The sequence below is a fragment of the Eptatretus burgeri genome, chromosome 1 (assembly GCF_056783735.1).
Source record: "Eptatretus burgeri isolate ZD-2024b chromosome 1, Ebu_testis_v1, whole genome shotgun sequence".
NCBI lineage: Eukaryota > Metazoa > Chordata > Myxini > Myxiniformes > Myxinidae > Eptatretus > Eptatretus burgeri.
Window position 1 is genome coordinate 89,650,623 of NC_140961.1, and position 17,500 is coordinate 89,668,122.

General features: G+C 43.5%; 1 protein-coding gene across 11 annotated transcripts in view; it reads left to right on the forward strand.

Moving 5' to 3' along the window:
- The window catches only part of LOC147034931 (DNA (cytosine-5)-methyltransferase 3A-like), a 516,888-nt gene that overhangs the window by 258,664 nt on the left and 240,724 nt on the right, over positions 1–17,500 (forward strand). For 10 of the 11 annotated variants that reach the window (XM_085891359.1, XM_085891342.1, XM_085891335.1 and 7 more), the window contains 2 exons: positions 14,999–15,088; positions 17,308–17,448. In XM_085891359.1, coding sequence (XP_085747485.1) covers positions 14,999–15,088; positions 17,308–17,448 — 231 coding nt within the window. The remainder of the gene's footprint in view (positions 1–14,998; positions 15,089–17,307; positions 17,449–17,500) is intronic. The other variant, XM_085891385.1, reaches the window with a different exon arrangement.

The window sequence follows — 17,500 nt, forward strand, 5'->3', positions numbered from 1 at the left end:
CAAAAACGACTCACGCCCACTTTTGTTCCGTCCAATCGGTGAGCGAGGGGCGATTTGGCCCCGCCTCCAGGGCGTTGGAGGGCGGTCGCTATATGCAAATTCATCGATCAAAAAGCATTCACGCCCACTTTTCCTCGGGCCAATGGGGAGCCAGCAAGAGAGGTGAAAGGTCGGAGGCAGAGGGTCAAAGATGAAGGAGCGAGGCCACGGGGGATATAAGGGGCCGCGTTCGTCAGTCGAGGCAGTTCAGTTCGCAGGAGGAAGAGTTGAGTTGGAAGCGGAGGAAGAGTTCAGTGCAGTTGCGAGTTCGCGGAGTCGGAGTGAAGAGGACGGAGCTGTGGAGAGGCGGCGGCGGCGGCGAAGGCGGACGAGGGGGTGCTCGCGTCGGATTGGGGGAACTGCGGAGAGAAAGGCCGGCGGCGCGACCGAGGTCGTGGTGGAGACGCTCGTTGCGGGACCCGCGATTTTGTGAAATCCTCCTTTCCCCGAGCATCAGCAACCCCCTCCTGTTTCCCCCCGCGCTGAGATAGTGCGACCAAAGGGGGCCCCCTTCCCACCCCCTACCAGACACCGTCCGCGAGGCCCGCGGAGTTGAGGCACCACCGCCGCTCCGCGTCTCATCATCAGACGGGTAGGCCCGACACGGTCTCGGCCCCAGGCCCGCCTACCCCCTCATCCTGGAGGGTGGTTCTCTTTTCTTTTGCTTTGGGAATATGTGTTGTCGGCGCCGTCTGTGAAGTAAAATTGTATAAGTGTTGCCGAGTGCCCGGTAGTCGGATAGATCTGCATTGTCGCATTTGCTTTTTGTCTTCTTCTTTTCCATGTGCTTTTGGTGGAATTGTATATGTGTGCTTTCCGTTCATCGCGAAATAAATGTGCTTATTATTGAACTGTTTTCCCGCTTCGCTTCGTCATTTCTTTCATTGAATCCCCATCTTGCTTCACGTAAAGGGTTGGTCGTGGGCAAAGACGCCCGATAATTAATCGAACCGTCGAGGCCGACGAATAACACCGCTCGGTTATCTCGATAGTACGGAACGGGTCGCTTAAGTGGCCCGTGTCCGAAGTCGACCTGCGGCGAGGTGCGATCGCCCGGTCTACCCTCCGTGTCGGTACTTAGGTAGGTCGAATTTGGCGAGCAACCCTATCCCACGCGGGGGCCGATTGGCTCGATCGCGGTGAGACCGAAAGGTCCACCCGTGACTGGTTCCCGGCGTTCGTCCGAGAGGGTCACGACTGGATTGTCCGCCCGGTGGGCGACGTGCCGCGATTCGAGTTACGTGGCCGTTCGCAAGCCGGCGGGCGCGAATCCGCGACACTATATATATACGCAGAGCAGACCTTACCCGAAAATAATAACAACAATCTTCCGCAGGCTTACTTATAAAGACAAGCGCCAGGACACACACACACACACACACACACACACACACACACACACACGCACACGCACAGACACAGAAAACCTGATGAAGAGGAATTGAAGCAAGACAGGAGAGGAGTTGAGGCTACGGTCTCTCGCTACCTTTGTATAATTGATACGCAGTACTCGAACGTACCACCAATATGTTTGGGGGTATGCTCCATGGCACGGTACCCCCCTGATAGCTGGCCCGTCGTCTCTTGCTTCGGGCAGCTCGCGTCGAGACTGTGGGCATGAAGGAGGGGCTTGAGTTGGGAGAGTGGCGTCCACAGCGAGTGTACGGAGTGGGTAGTGGGACCAGGTGGGTGGGTGGAATCAGAATCGTGTGGGCGGAGAAGAGTAGGAGTCGAAGTGATGACGTATGGAGTCGAAAAACAGCTTTAGCGGGAGGCACGGCAGGGGAAAGAGAGAATGAAGGCTCCGCTCGGACTTTTATAGGCCCCGCAGCGCAGGGCGGGGATGGGGGCACCCCGAAACGACTCGTCATCACCCGGACCGGGCGCTCTGATTTGCCCCAGCCCTCTGCGCGGCCTGGCCTCGATGGCTGGAAGCAGCAGCAATCCACTTCCGGCAAGCTGACTCACGCCACAAAAATATCTTGCTCCAACCTCATGACATAATATGAATCGCCCACTCCGAACTCCGCGCCATGAATCGCCCTGCAAGAACCCCCAGGCCATGCCCTGACGACCGGCCGAGGGCAGCGTCGTTCCCGCACGCCTGCTCCGTGTGCGCCGCGTGGCTTGGGCTGTGCCGCATTCCTCCGCCCGATCGCGGCTTTGCTGGCCGTGGAGGCAGGGGGACGTTTGCCATCCGCATCCGCCAGCGAGGACTGAAGGTACGATGTTATTTCGAACCCATGCACAGACAGTAAGATGTGTCCATTTGTGCCCCGCTCTGCACGATAACAAAGTGTAGCGAGCGGCGCACAGGTCTGCCTTTGAGTGCACCTTCCATACAACATCTTCCGTTCCTATCCGGCATTACGCACGTGGCCAGCACCCGCCCAATTCTGCTATCGTGTGCACGGGACGAAACCCAATCAATATAATTAGTCCAGAAACGGGTTGAAATGAATGCGCCGCTTGCGCCTTGCACACTCGCATCCCGCATATCGTGGCATGGGGTTGCCTTTCTATTATCTGCCTTGGTACACGTTCCATGCAGTGTGGGCGTCTTGCTGGATGTGTTTCCGGTGTTGTGAAAAACACCATCCGTGCAGCCTTTTTAAGAGAAATTCATTTGTTTGCCTTTTCAATGCAACCGGCCACCTTCCCCAGATCATCGGAAGCTTGAGTTGACAATCTGGAGCTGCCGAGCATCCTGTATAACACGCCGTAAATGTTGGGTTGAGAGATCGCTTGAGGATGGGGGCTCTGTGTTGCTGATGCTCATGTGGTGTTTGAGAGCCCCTTTCTAAGGTGCTGTTTCTTCCGTCTCCTGGGTACGTGTTTTATGCAGCATGGGTGTCATGTTGAGTGTGTTTCCTGTCCATTGGGTGGAAATTACCACTGCGCGTGCGTTTTCTACGGAGGGGTGGAGGTTATAATGGCTGCTTGGCCTTTGCTGAGGACCCATCTCACAACATAGGGTGCAAGTGGCTCAGATTTACCTCAGGAATAATCAGAAAAGAAGAGTAGGAATGAAGTTAGAAAGGAAATGAAGAAGGAATGATGTAAGCAAACCTAGCTATGAGATCCTCGCAATGCACGCCCCTATTGTCCCACTAGACAAAAGGGAAGGGACTATCTACATGTATATTAATGGAATAACTGTCATGGGACCACTATCTGTTGGATGCATGCGGTTCCGAGAACAGCAACAATATATTTTATATATATATATATATATATATATATATATATATATATATATATATATATATATATATATATATATATATATATATATATATATATATATATATATATATATATATATATATATACATATACAGTAAGTCCTCGCTTTTCGCAAGGGTTGCGTTCCTGGAAAACCTTATGATAAGCGAAACTGTGTTAAACAAAACATATTTTCCCATAGAAACCAATGTGTTAAAGGGGGGATGTGTTTTTGGCTCAGAATTTTTTGGACATAAACACAAATAAACAAAACACACTCCTCGAGTCGTGGCGACTTACCCCGAGGCTGGAGGAAAGTAGTTGATTGCGGTGGACAAGTCACACTTGCGGAGTGGCAGAATCGTCCCCCTCTTCACTTGACACTGTGCTGTCACTTTCTTCACCAGCAGGAACGGTCTCTTGGCAGCTGGTTGAAGGAGCATCCTGGATGGTGGATGGAGTTGGTGCTGCATCTTTTGGCTTGAAAAATGCATGGAGAGTGGGCTGGATGGCTTTCTTTTTCTTTGCTGCATAAAGTTCCTTGTAGCAACAAAGGGCATCATTAACAACACGGCTAAAATCAGTGCTCCTTTCAAGATTTGGATCTTGCTCGATAACAAATTCTATGGCACTTTCAAACGAGCTGAGGATTTGGCTGAGGTTTTTCATGGTGAGATGCTCGGATGAAGGTGTCACAGCATCTTCTTTTTCCTCAAGAGCCCACTGCTGTTCCAACGCCATAAGATCTTCATTGCTTAAGGGTTCTGCATAAGACTCCAGTAAGTCATCCATGTCTTCTTCGTCAAACTCTTCAAAACCAGCCTCCTGCGCCAGGTCTACAATTTGACTTGTAATCAACGGAACATCAGCAAACCCCGTGAAATTGTGGACACACTCAGGCCACACTTTCTTTCACAAAGTGTTCATTGTGGAGGCACTCACCTCCGCCCATGAATCCTTCATGTTTTCCAAAGCCATTTTTATGTTGTATGTTCGCCAAAACTCCTTGATTGATAGCTTGTCCTCATCAGTTTTTTTGATAAGCTGCAGCATGGTATGCTTAACATAATAGGCTTTAAAAGCAGCAATAACTCCCTGATCCATCGGCTGTAAAAGTGAGGTAGTATTTGGTGGTAAAAATACTACCTGCACGTTTTCACACCAGTCTTCCATTTGCTGAGGATGGGCAGGAGCATTGTCTACAAGCAGCAAAGATTTGTTGTCAATGTTGTTCTCCTTGGAGATACTTCTCAACATGATTCGAGAAGTAATTGATCACGTAATCGTGGGTCAATGCCCGAACAAACGACGTGCTTTTTCTTGTATCACAGCAAGAGATAAAGGCATGTGACGTTTAGTTTGATCTTCTATCCACACACATAATAAACGCTCCATGTTGTGCAAGGCACCATCTCTCATTCTCGTTAGTGTCGTTGCACTCGAACTGGTCGCAATCTGTGATATTTTCTTTATCTTTGCCGAACTTTGAATGATCGAATGTACAGTCGATGCAGCGATTGCTGCGCGCGGCCGATTTCCGTTGTCCCTTCACCTCGTTCATGTCTTTTAATTATCTCCAATTTCACCTTCAATGTGACAGCCTTTCGTTGTCTCTTGAAACGAGGTGTGCTCGGCAAAAGACTTGCGGGTCGCTTGGGATTCATACTGGAAGGTATGCAGGCGAGCGTGAAGAGAATACGTACAGTACAGCATACAGTACATGCGCAGTAAAGTGAAAGTGTGTTTATGCGCATCCTGTGTGATTGTTGTTTTTTGCAGGCAGTTTGAAACTTTTTTTTGCGTTTTTCCTTGCAATGACATTACGATAGGCATAAAATGTTTGCGATAATTGAAAAATTTGTCATTAAAACTAAATTACGAATAATCGAAACTACGATATGCGAACTTCCGGTTAGCAAGGACTTACTGTATATGTATATACATATACATATACATATATATATATATATATATATATATATATATATATATATATATATATATATATATATATATATATATATATATATATATATAGTTACGGCTGTGGAAATTTGCAGAACACCATCAAGGTCCTTAGATCAGTTATGCCGATAAGTTTGTGTTCAGATAGATTTCCCCACCGTTGTTTAATGGGAATTATTCGTGTCACAGGGCTGTGATCTTTGAGATAGCCGTTTTTCTTTACTATCGTTATTTTGGACCAACCACATTTCAACCACCACAACCACCTTCACAATGCCACATCACAACAACCACGATTGCCTCAACCACCAACCACAACCAAATCACCACCACCAACGTCGCTCTCAAACAACCGCTTCAGATCCACCGTCCTCCCACCACAACAACCACACGCGCCTCTCAACAAACCATGCCATCCTCATCACCTCAACCACAACGCCAGCCACAATTATGCCAATCACCTAACCACCTTCCCCGCTACGCCAACTACCGATCCCCTTCTCCACAAACCAAATCGCAACCCTCTCTGCTCATGAAGGCCCTCTCTGTGGAGGAAAAGAAACAAGGGATTTCGATAACGTGAGGGAAAAACAAGAAGGAACATCTGTGGCGCACGGATTTTCCCGCCTGCTTTTCCCGTGCTTTGGTGTGGGGGAAGTGTGATTTGAGCCAGAGGTCAAAGGTCATGTGAAGGAGGGGCTTCATTTTGGGGGAATGAATCTCCCTCGTCCTGGGCCATGTAACGATTCCCTCTCCCCCCCCCCCCCCGCGCGCCACGAGAGGGGGAGCGAGAGGGTTGGACATGAGCGACGCCCCTTTTCTCGAAGCTTCCTGCAGGAGCTCAAAGGAGGGCGGAGCAAGAAGCCAGGAGGAATATAAGGGTGCTCAGGAGCCAAGTCGTGTGTGTGTGTGGTTTCTTTTGGTGGCTTCTTCTTCCTGGTCGGGATCTTCGGCTCGTGGTGGCCTGTCTGTGGAGAAGCGGTACGTGGAACGACCCATTCGTCGGAGCTCTCGGTCGGTGGGGAATTCCGGGCGTGGCACCAGGGACGCGGACTGGAGGCGCTGCTCTGCCAGCTCTGTGGCGCAAACCTGCGCGTCTGAGTGTAGAGCTCCGGAGAGAGCTCGCCGGCTCCGTGGAAGGCCCGGGTCAGCCGCGGCTATCCAAGCTGCGTGGGGACAGACTTCGCGACTCGCCCATCAAGGCACCACGAGGGTGCAGGTAACCTGCAACGGTCTCGTGGGGCCCGTTCGGTCACCGAGGCTCCACGATGTAAAGGTCTACGTACCCTGTCTGACTCCCTTGTCTTTGAGGGTAATCTTTTCTTTTCTTTTGAATGAATGTTGGTGGCACCGTCTATAAGTCGAACTGTGTAAGTGCTGCACATTGATAATTGCTTCTTGTCAGTTATAGTGCTTTCGTTGCCTGTATATGTGTTTGCATTGCTTACTGCATGCGTGTTTAGTAATCCCTGTATACGTGTGTTGTAGTAAATAAATGTGCTTGGTTAAATGTACCCCGTTCGTTGCGTCCTCTTTACCCTATTGGAATACCATCTTGCACTGCGGAATAGTAGTTGGGTTTTAAACACCCGGTAAATAGAATCGGATCCGGCGAGGTCAGGTGATAATACCCGCTCCGTTATCACGGAAGAATGGAACGGACCGCTTGAGTGGTTCGTGTCCAAGCCGACCTGCGTCGAGGTACGGTCTCCCGGTAGGCTACCCGCGCGAGTACTTAGGTATATCGATATTCGGCGATTGACCCTATTTTGCGTGGGTAGAAAATTGGCTAGGCCATGGTGGGATTAAGAACCCACCCATGACAGGGTTCCGGCGTTGTTCCGGAAGGTCACGACTGAATTGTCCGTCCGGTGGGCGACGCGGCTGCTATTAGAAAAACGCGGTCGATCGCACGCCGGTGGGCGCGAATTTGTAACGATATATATATATATATATATGTGTGCTTTGGATATATATATATATATATATATATATATATATACATATATATATATATATATATATATATACATATATATATGTATATATATATATATATATACTTTGGATATATATATATATATATGTAACGATATATATATATATATATATATATATATATATATATATATATATATATATATATATATATATATATATACAGTTGGTCCGCTGTGGCGACCCCTAACGGGAGCAAGCCGAAAGAGGAAGAAGAAGATATATATATATATATATATATATATATATATATATATATATATATATATATATATATACAGCCATGCGCCGCTTAAGGACGTTCTGGGCAACGACGGATCGCATATACGACGGATCTGCCAGCTCTAAAAAAAAAAAATGTAGCTGAAAAATTCCTATCGCCGAGTGATGTTGTCGACGTCGCGCTGCCAGTCATATAAAAATAGCACGTACAATTATCCACGCTGTACAGTACATAATACTTCATAATGATAATAAACGACAGTGTGGCCCTGTTACAATGCGATTGTTGAGGTCCATAAAATGTCATCGCCAAAAAACAGGATCGTGCTAAATCTCGATTCAAGGAAATCGGCTTTCAAACTGAAGCAATATTTGCGCGTTTACCTTCCAGCAAGTAAATTACCTTTGAATTGAAGAATTCCGAGAATAAATCGTTGTTCCAGTCGAAATTAAAACACAAATTTATTTTTGGTGAAGCTTTTCATGTTATTAAAACAATCGCACTGTTCCGAAAATATATATCACAATTGACAGGAGCTCGTTTCTTCATTTATAAATTATTACATCGATGCAATGATTCCGTATTTATAAAATCCAAACGCTATTTATTCATCTTTCTATAACACTGGTCAACAACAAATTTGTTGTCTGCATTTTTTAAGCTGATTTAGGACGAATCTGATGCGCTGAATCCAAAACTCACATTAGTTTTGTTCAATCAGGTCAAGTTTTTGAGATATGGCCACATGTCGTTTTTTACATTTTTGTTCACATGTACGCATGTGTGGAGCATTTTAGAAGAAGTTGGTGGGGGTAAAATGTCATGTCAAATAATTGTTTTGATTGGAAATGATTATTTTAATGACAAGAAGTATTCAGGTACGATAGTTCTGGGTGATTATGTCGAAAAGGGATCAGTTTGAAGTCATAAAACCTCAAAATCTTCCAAAAATTGGTGAGGCAAAGCATAAAGTTCGTGGATCAAAACTAAAGTTAATGGGGCAGATTTTGTAATAATGTGATACAAAAAAGTTGTATTTCTTGAAATAACGAACTCTGAAGAATGTACAATACCTACATGCGCCAATTTATGACATGCGCTTCTGCTCAAGCTTGGAGTGCCACAGTACGAACCCAAAGATTGGAGACTGTTCATTGACAGCAGCAAGCGATCACTGAAATGTGTTCTGCTACACAACGGCAACCAGTTTGCCTCTGTACCCATCGCTCACTCGATTACACTGAAGGAGAAGTATGAAGCGGTGAAGTACGTGCTGGAGAAAATTGCTTATGATCAGCATAAGTGGTTTATTTGTGTTGACCTGAAGATGGTGAACTTTGTGTTGGGACAACAGTCTGGCTTCACCAAGTACCCATGTTTTCTGTGCATGTGGGATAGTAGGGACCGTGCTCAGCATTACACGAAGAAGGACTGGCCTGTGCGGGAGGAATTGGTGCCATGCAAAGAAAGGAACGTCATCAACGACCCTCTGGTGGACAGAGACAGAATACTCTTCCCACCGCTGCACATCAAGCTCGGCTTAATCAAGCAGTTCACCAAGGCTCTGGACAAAGATGGTGACTGCTTCACTTACTTGTGCCAGGCTTTTCCAGGATTGACCATGGAGAAGTTGAAAGCTGGCATCTTTGATGGTTCTCAGATCCGTCAGCTCATCAGAGATCCAGAGTTCAAAAACTCAATGAACGAAGTGGAACTGGAAGCGTGGAAGACATTTGTTTTGGTAGTGAAGAACTTTCTTGGCAACAATAAGGCCAGAAACGACGCAGAACTTGTCAACAACATGCTGACTGCTTTCAGAAACCTGGGCTGCAACATGAGCATCAAGATGCACTACCTATTTTCACATATGAACCGGTTTCCTGAGAACCTGGGTTCAATGAGTGACGAGCAGGGGGAGAGATTCCATCAGGACATGAAGGAGATGGAGACCAGGTATCAGGGTCGCTGGGACGCAGTCATGATGGCTGACTACTGTTGGAATCTGAAGAGAGACCTCCCTGCCGCTGAACATTCCAGGAGTTCGAAGAAACGGAAGTTCAAGCCCTGAAGTTTGAACAGTGGTGACGCAACATGCAATTTACTTGTACTTACCTTTATCAATGCCCACCATTCAGATGACAGTAATCGATGTTTCTATCATGTAATCAATAAATGTTGTTGGCAAAACATTTTTTTTCTTAAAAACATGTTTAGGATGATATGTGTTGACAAAAATCAGCTGATAATGCCACAAAAATGTAATTGATTTTGTCACAAGATCTGATTTTTTCAAATCAACTTAGCACAAAAACCTGACCTGATGGAGAGAAACGGATGCCATTTCCTGATTCAGCAGTGCCAGAATACCCTAATTCACTTGTAGAAATCTAGACAACATTCAGAAAGTAAAAAATTGTTGACCAGTGTAATCGATGCGAGAGGAGATTGTGAGCTCCTGCTAACAACACCGATGGCCGTCATGAACAGCACAAAGGTAAAACTAACGTGTCTTCCGTCTCTCTTGGATGCGTGTTACAATTGCCAACAGTATTCAGTACAGTAACATGCCGTACAGGTTTGTATCCGAGGAGCAATAGGCTACACTATATAGCATTGGTGTGTAGTTTTGTGTAAGTACGATGTTCGAAAACGAAAACTAAAAAAAAAAAAAAATGATGTTTGCACAACGACGACGTCGCTTAACGACGCTTTTCTCAGAACGTAACCCCGTCGTTAAGTGGAACATGACTGTATATATATATATATATATATATATATATATATATATATATATATATATATATATATATATATATATATATTTGTAGAACCCGGGGGTCGCAGGGTATCCCCGGCTCACCCCGGACTCACTGGGAGTCGAGGTCATCACACATGAAGTTAATGTCGTGGCGGTTCACTAATCGACCACGGATACCAATAACTTGACCACATGACCCAGGTCCTCCATCTGACAACGGCTTACCTCGGAACACGTGATCTTCTTATCGGGGAATCGCGCTCTCGGCAGTTGTGCTGCTGTTATCTTCATTGGATCTTGATTTTGGCAGCTGAGCTTACCGCAAGCATAATGCTGGACTGAGGTGACAGCCAATTAATTGGGGAATTATAATTCCCCAGCTAATCTATGTACGAACATTGCTGGACCAACAAGGGAAAAGGACACACAGGCAGATTGAAAGGAAAATATGAACAAGGAATTTATATGCAACAAGCCATGTGTGGCACAGGGAAGGAGGGAAGGGAACTCAAGGGCTTTACTGGAGTCAAAGGGACAACCAGGGCATGAAAAGGGGAAATTAATTGAAAAGCAATCAAGATGTATATTTACAAAAAGTGAAAGAAAATGCATAAGTTGCAGACTTGGTTTAACCTGTAACCTTACCGACCAGATAACAAAACAGAGTACCCATCAGACCACACACACACGGTGATACAATTTGGGACGGGCAGGGTGGCCTCAGCCTACTGGTATGGATGTCACCGTCACCTTCCCCAGCTTGGTACCGCTCTCTGGAATGGCCCCGACACTGCTCTCCACAACCAAAAGTCGATGAACAAATCGAAGCTCTCAGGACCAGGGCAGAAATGAGCGCAATTCCGAGCATCCGGGACCAGAGCAGAAATGAGTGTGATGACCAGGGCAGAGAGACAGAGGCAGACACAGAGGCAGACACAGAGGCAGACACAGAGGCAGACACAGAGGCAGACACAGAGAGACTGACAGAGAGAGACAGAAAGTGCAGCTTTACAGCCCCTGGGGTAGGCGGGGCTAAAGAGGTATATGTCAGATCTTCCGAGGTGGACTGGGACCAGCTACTGGGCCATGTCAGATCTTATGAGCTGGCCCCATGCCATCCATTGGAGGATTCCCCCACAGCCCATTCTGCTGCCCGCCTGTGTATTCACTCATTTGGTCCTTCTGGCTGTCGCTCAGAGCAGAGCTCCACACTTAACATGGGCAATCTCCCCTTCTACACGCATTTACATGGAGCCTATGCTCCCAGGACAAACCCTAAATGTCCAACAATGTCCATTGCACAAATCCAGGGAATGGGGCAATCATTGCAGGGTGGCTGTCATATCCTGGTCCATTTACCGGTCATTTTGCGTGGAGGGGAATTAACAGGCAATCAGGGAAATGAAATTCAGTACAGGGGCTAGACTGCAATAAATTACATTACAGGGTAAACATCCATACAGACGAACAGACAAACGTAATCAAAGGGTAAAATCAAAGTCCAATTACTTGATCGTAGATGTAGTGTCGTCACGGCTGGTGTATAAGTGTGAGAGCTTCATCACTTTGCTGCACTTATGTGCACATATTGAACTCCCGTAGTGCAGCACACACATTTGAAGCTCCCACCTGCAATCGTTTAAATGGCATTGAAAAATGTATTGTTTTAAAGACCGACTTTTTTCTATAGCTGTGTATTAACCGCATCCCCCGACTTTTAACTTTTTCCACCGATTAAAAAAGAAAATACGGCATCATTTACGATGAATAGCACTTTTAGACGACTGGATAAAGAGGTGCGGGAGAACAGATACTGGGACTCGGTTTCACAAATTATTGAATCGAGAGATGAAGAAATGGAGGTGAGTATTCAACTTATATTTCGGGACAATATCCACATATTGGGATTTTCGAAAAACATATGTGACCTGAGTATAGCTCCATCATCAGCTTCAAAACGTATGTGACCTGAGTATAATGAGGAGATGGATGGATGAGTGCAGGAGGAGTGAGGCAGGGACTGAGGCTGCCATTGATTTTTCATCAACTTCACTGATTTACTTTTTATTTCAGATCACACATTAATTGATCACCGTTCAACTTTACCATATTTTTGTTTGTGTAGTCTCTGCAAGCTCTTTAGATCATTCAATGACCTAAGCAATCAACACATGTGCCATAATATTTTCCAATTTGGAATTGCGTAAAATGAGGTATAATCACATTCATCATTGCTTTTGCTGTTAATTTTGTTTTGACTGAAACTCACTCAAAAGATCAATGTGGGACCTTGTTGAAACCAAATGAGAAAATGCATGTGGGTCGTCCAAAATGAAAGGTAACTACTGTATATTCTCCTGTGAAGTACATCACAACAATTGCCTTGTCAGAATAAAAGTTACTGGAATAGTGAGATGCTGTCAGAGGCAGTGTGGGAGATTATGAGCAGTATTCAAAAAATATTCAACTGAATTTATTATGGTATAGGATGGAGGTTTACAGTTTACAAAAATATACGGTGTTCCAAAAAGACCTGGACAACTTTGGCTGTTAATATATTTAGTACCACAAATGATACAATGACACCCTCTGTTATATATATAATACAACAACTCAAGAAGTTTTCGATATTTTCAGGTCTGGTGGTTTAATGTAAAATAAAATGCAAACTCCACAGGAGAAAGCTCATTGCGTCAAATGCTTCATGGAGATGAGGTCCGACGCGCAAGTTCAGCGTAATTTCCGTACAAGGTATGGAAGGAATCCACCATTGAAGATAAGTATCAGAGAGTGGTAGAAGAGGATTAAGGAGATTGGAAGTTATCAGAAACAGAAAAGGACTGGTCGACCCAGGCACAAGTGCGGCAGACGTTGAACGAGTGCATGAATCATTTCAACAAAGTCCCAGAAAATCAATTTGACACGCATCTCAAGAACTAGGATGACCAACCACCACGACACACAGAATTGTGCTTAAAAGACTGGAGCTTTATGCCTATAAGGGGCAGATTCTGCAAGAACTCAAACGAAATGATCGATCCAAATGCAAGACGTTTGCCTTGGAAATGCTCATTCGCATGGAGGATGACGAAGATTACCTGAAAAAGGTCATGTTCACAGACAAAGCTTGCTTTCATGTATCCGGGGAGGTCAACCAGCACAATGTGAGGATCTGGGGCTCCGAAAAACCCCACATTGTTATTTAACACAAACACGACAGTCCAAAGGTCAATGTGTGGTGTGGCCTTCTCCGTGACCAATTGGAAGGTCCATTTATATTTGTGGAGGATACAGTGACCACAACAATTTACATTAACATGTTGGAAGGATTTGCCTTTCCACAGATTGAAGACCTGCAACCCAATATTTTTCAAAAGGACGACACTACCCTCATTGGGTCTTAGTCGTTTGAGCCGTCCTGAATGAAAAATTTCCAGTCTGCTGAATTGGTTGAGATGGACCAACCGCCTGGCCCCCATGAGCACCAAACATACCCCCCCCACCCCAAAGTTTGTTTTTTTCTGTGGGGGTTTGACAAACATGCTGTTGACAACACCAAGGTGGAAAACCTGCAGGATCTTCGTTCTTGGATCAGAGCTGCATGCGCACTGGTGGACGCAAACATGCTGAGCCGAACATGGCAAGAACTTGTGTCCCACCTTGATGTCTTGCACACGACAAACGTAGCTCACATCACAGTGGATTGATGGTCTGCACAAAATTTTATGAGTTTACATGTCATATAAACCAAAGGGTATTGTTGTATCATCAGTGCTTCTAAATATATTAACAACCAAAGTTGTCCAGGTCTTTTTGGAACAGGCTATATTTCTTAAATGAGAGATCTTGTGTAGGAAACCATTGAAATGAATGCAATATTCAAGTATGATTTTTAAATAGTTGACTGAAGGTCAAAAAATACTCTATCTATCAATGAAGAATTTTTACATCATGCTCTTAAAGCAATTGCATACAACTCATCACAATGTCATGTCGCCTTCAATTCCTTCCGATTTTCTCATTTACTCCAGCTCATACCTTCCCATATACACTCTCGTTTATTTTTCTCAGATGATAATTGTGTGTTCATCATTGTCTACCTGCTCTCCTCTGTCTTTGTTGAAATCCTCTCATTCTCTTTTTTTTGTTACTCTGAGCCTTGGCCTTGTTTACAAAGAGGTTCATATGAAACAATGAGGAGGTGTAAACCAGTAGTTTCAAGGCAGGTCACAGGGAAGATGTTTGAGATACTTGAATTGTGTTTATTTGATTGTTTCAATTTAAATGGGTAAAATGCATTTGCTGTTGTCATCACATGCTTGCATTTATCTACTACCATTTGTTCTTTTTTCATACGATATGACTTTAAAGTGTGCAGATGTGTTGGGATGTGCCATCACACTTGGGAAAGGTTGTGCTCGATTTAGCCTCTTCCTAAAATGCATCTGTATTTATATGTCTTACTTGAGGCTCATAATTACAGCTGACGACAAATGAGTTATGCACCCCTGGTTTTAATACGGAAAGGGAAAATTCCTTTTGAATTGGTCAGTTGCCATTGGATTTGATAGAAAGCTGTGAAAACTTTTGTGATAAATGGGCTATTTTTTATTTTTCTCTGTCATCGTTATTTTGCTTGCTTTATTTTGCTTTGCTCTTATTAAGTGGAAGAAGAGGGGGAAAAAAATTCATTCTTCCACTTTGTGCTTGAAATCGAATCCTCTTTTCTGTATTTTATAACCCCTCCTCACTTGAACGTATACTCTGTCTACACTTTTGCATACTAACAGAAGCACTCACAGAAGCTGATAACAGAACTGCAAGGAGCCAATATGAACAAGATGACATCACACAAAGAGAAGTCCTAAACAGCCAGAAGGGTAATCACACTTCAGGATCAAACAATCACTATAATACGAGTGATTAGTAAACGTGGATAGATTTATTACATCTGTGCAAGAATTAATGCCATTCCATGGAGATCGAAGGATTTTGGCAATCACTTATTTTCTTGAATCAGCATCCAGTCACATTCTATGTTACTCTTTATGCTTGAAATTGAACCCCCTTTTGGTGAAACCTCTCCCAAAAAACCCACCAAATTCGTGAAATCTTTTCCAATTTCTAATTGTATGAAAAACAGAAAATTCAAGCTGTCCATTTTAGTGTTTAGTACACATGCATTCTTAGATGAAGGCTTCCCACTACAATAATTATTATTCAGAAGGGTCTTTAACAACGAAAATTTAATATTTGGATCGTTTGATTTTTCCGAAATTTATGCAAGTTTTCTGTTTCCACGATTAAACAACTTCATCCATGATTTCTGTTCACATGATCAAACAGCTTATTCATGCTTTGCTTTGCTCTTATGCTGAAAGACAAGACTAAGTCTCTTCTGAAACAACTCTTCTCTTGAATCTCCACACAAAGCCAAAACAAAAACCTCTACAGAATATATCAAGTGCTGTCATAAAGAAGAATAGTGGGCTAAAAGTTTTGCCGAGAAACAGCCGTAGCTCTCAATTATGAACCATTGTAAAGTTTCCCTGGAATTAATTTTTGCATTCATGATGGTTGCCAGTGTTAAAGAAATTATATAACAGAAAGATAACATAACCCATACTTCAATACAACTTTACCATTGTCACAGGTTATCAAAATATGCTACCCGATGACAATGTTAACCTCATTGATAAATGTAATGTCGCATCAGCAGTGAAAATTATCTTTGGAAATGACAGTGACTGCTTGGTAAGTCAGATTTAGAATATAAAGGAAAGCTAAATTCTGATTTCCAAAAATAAGATGTGATTGTTATGTTTTTTTTTTTTTTTCATCTTCACAATTTATTTATTTATTTATTAATCAATGCTCATGGAGGGGTTAAACAAAGGGCATCAGGTTCACGGATTTTCCAAGGATTAAATGGAAATAGGGAGACGAGACAAAGACATTGCACAGAAGTGGATGAGCATCAGAAAGCAAAGGGAGGGGGGAGGTGGTCAGTGATAGCATTAGAGAACAGGGTTGGGTGTGTCTGAAAGCACGGGGTGACAATGAGTATCACTCTTGGATGAAATTGGAGGGAGGAGTAAGAGACAAAAGATACAGGGAGTTTGTTCCACAGACAAGAAAATAGAGGGATGAAGGAATTGCGGTGAGTGTTCAGCTTGGGTAGCCTGGTGTGGTTGCCCTCCCCAATTCTGGCCTTTTTGAAAGAAAAAAAACATTATGTGCAAATTAGTGATTATCCCAATAATTTTTTTGGAGGCAGCCACATCTTGCTTTTGTGGGCCCTTTGTTGATTATGAAACACAGCAGTCACGAACATTAGCAAAGATAATCAGACTCCCAAATGCAAGACCTTGCTGCCTTCACTGCAAAATACTGGGAATTCAATGTCATTTTTCATATATAATGGTTTATATTTATACAATTGTGTGAAATGATCAAATCTCGCAATTATAAGGTTTTTAATTTGAGTTCAGTTTTTATTTAAAAATCTGTTCCTATAATTAGCCCGAAAAAAATAGCCATATCTTCAAAAAACAGTCAATTTGAGCATTGAAATGAGAATAAAGATATCGCTGGGGCTGCAAAAGTGTGACTCTTTTAAATTGAATTTCCATTGTTCGTGTGTGTGTGTGTGAATCTTGTGAATACTATTACTGTTGGATGTTTCAAGGAAAATTAACATGACTACAAAAGATTAGTCTGAAAATCCAAGGGAAGGAGGTGAGAGAGCTGAAGCCTGACTATATATATATATATATATATATATATATATATATATATATATATATATATATATATATATATATATATATATATATATATATATATATATATATATATATATATATATATATCAACAAAGCTATTATGAACATGAATGTAGGGAAAAAAATAGTTTGTTTGAGCCTGTAATATAAAAGACCATAAAATATGCTCAGATGCACCCAAAATGGTCTGTAACATGAAAAAGAAGGTGGTCCTTAATAATGTGTGTGTTTCACTCACAAAACAAACAGGAATGCATATTATGGCCAAAATCTCACTATTTGCTGGCAATTTATTGCTGCAAATCTTCTTGCAGATATACCAGCAGTGTTGAAGAGGAAGGTAGTCGAGACAACATATGTCTATGTTGATCGGAAGAGGCCTCCGGTGACTCCCAAAAAGCAGCGGCCAACTCCAGTCAAGCCGAAGCAGATGGTGAAGGTGACTGGCAACCGAGGTGGGCAAACATTACAATAGGTTCACTGGGATTTAAAAAGTATTTCTTTTCT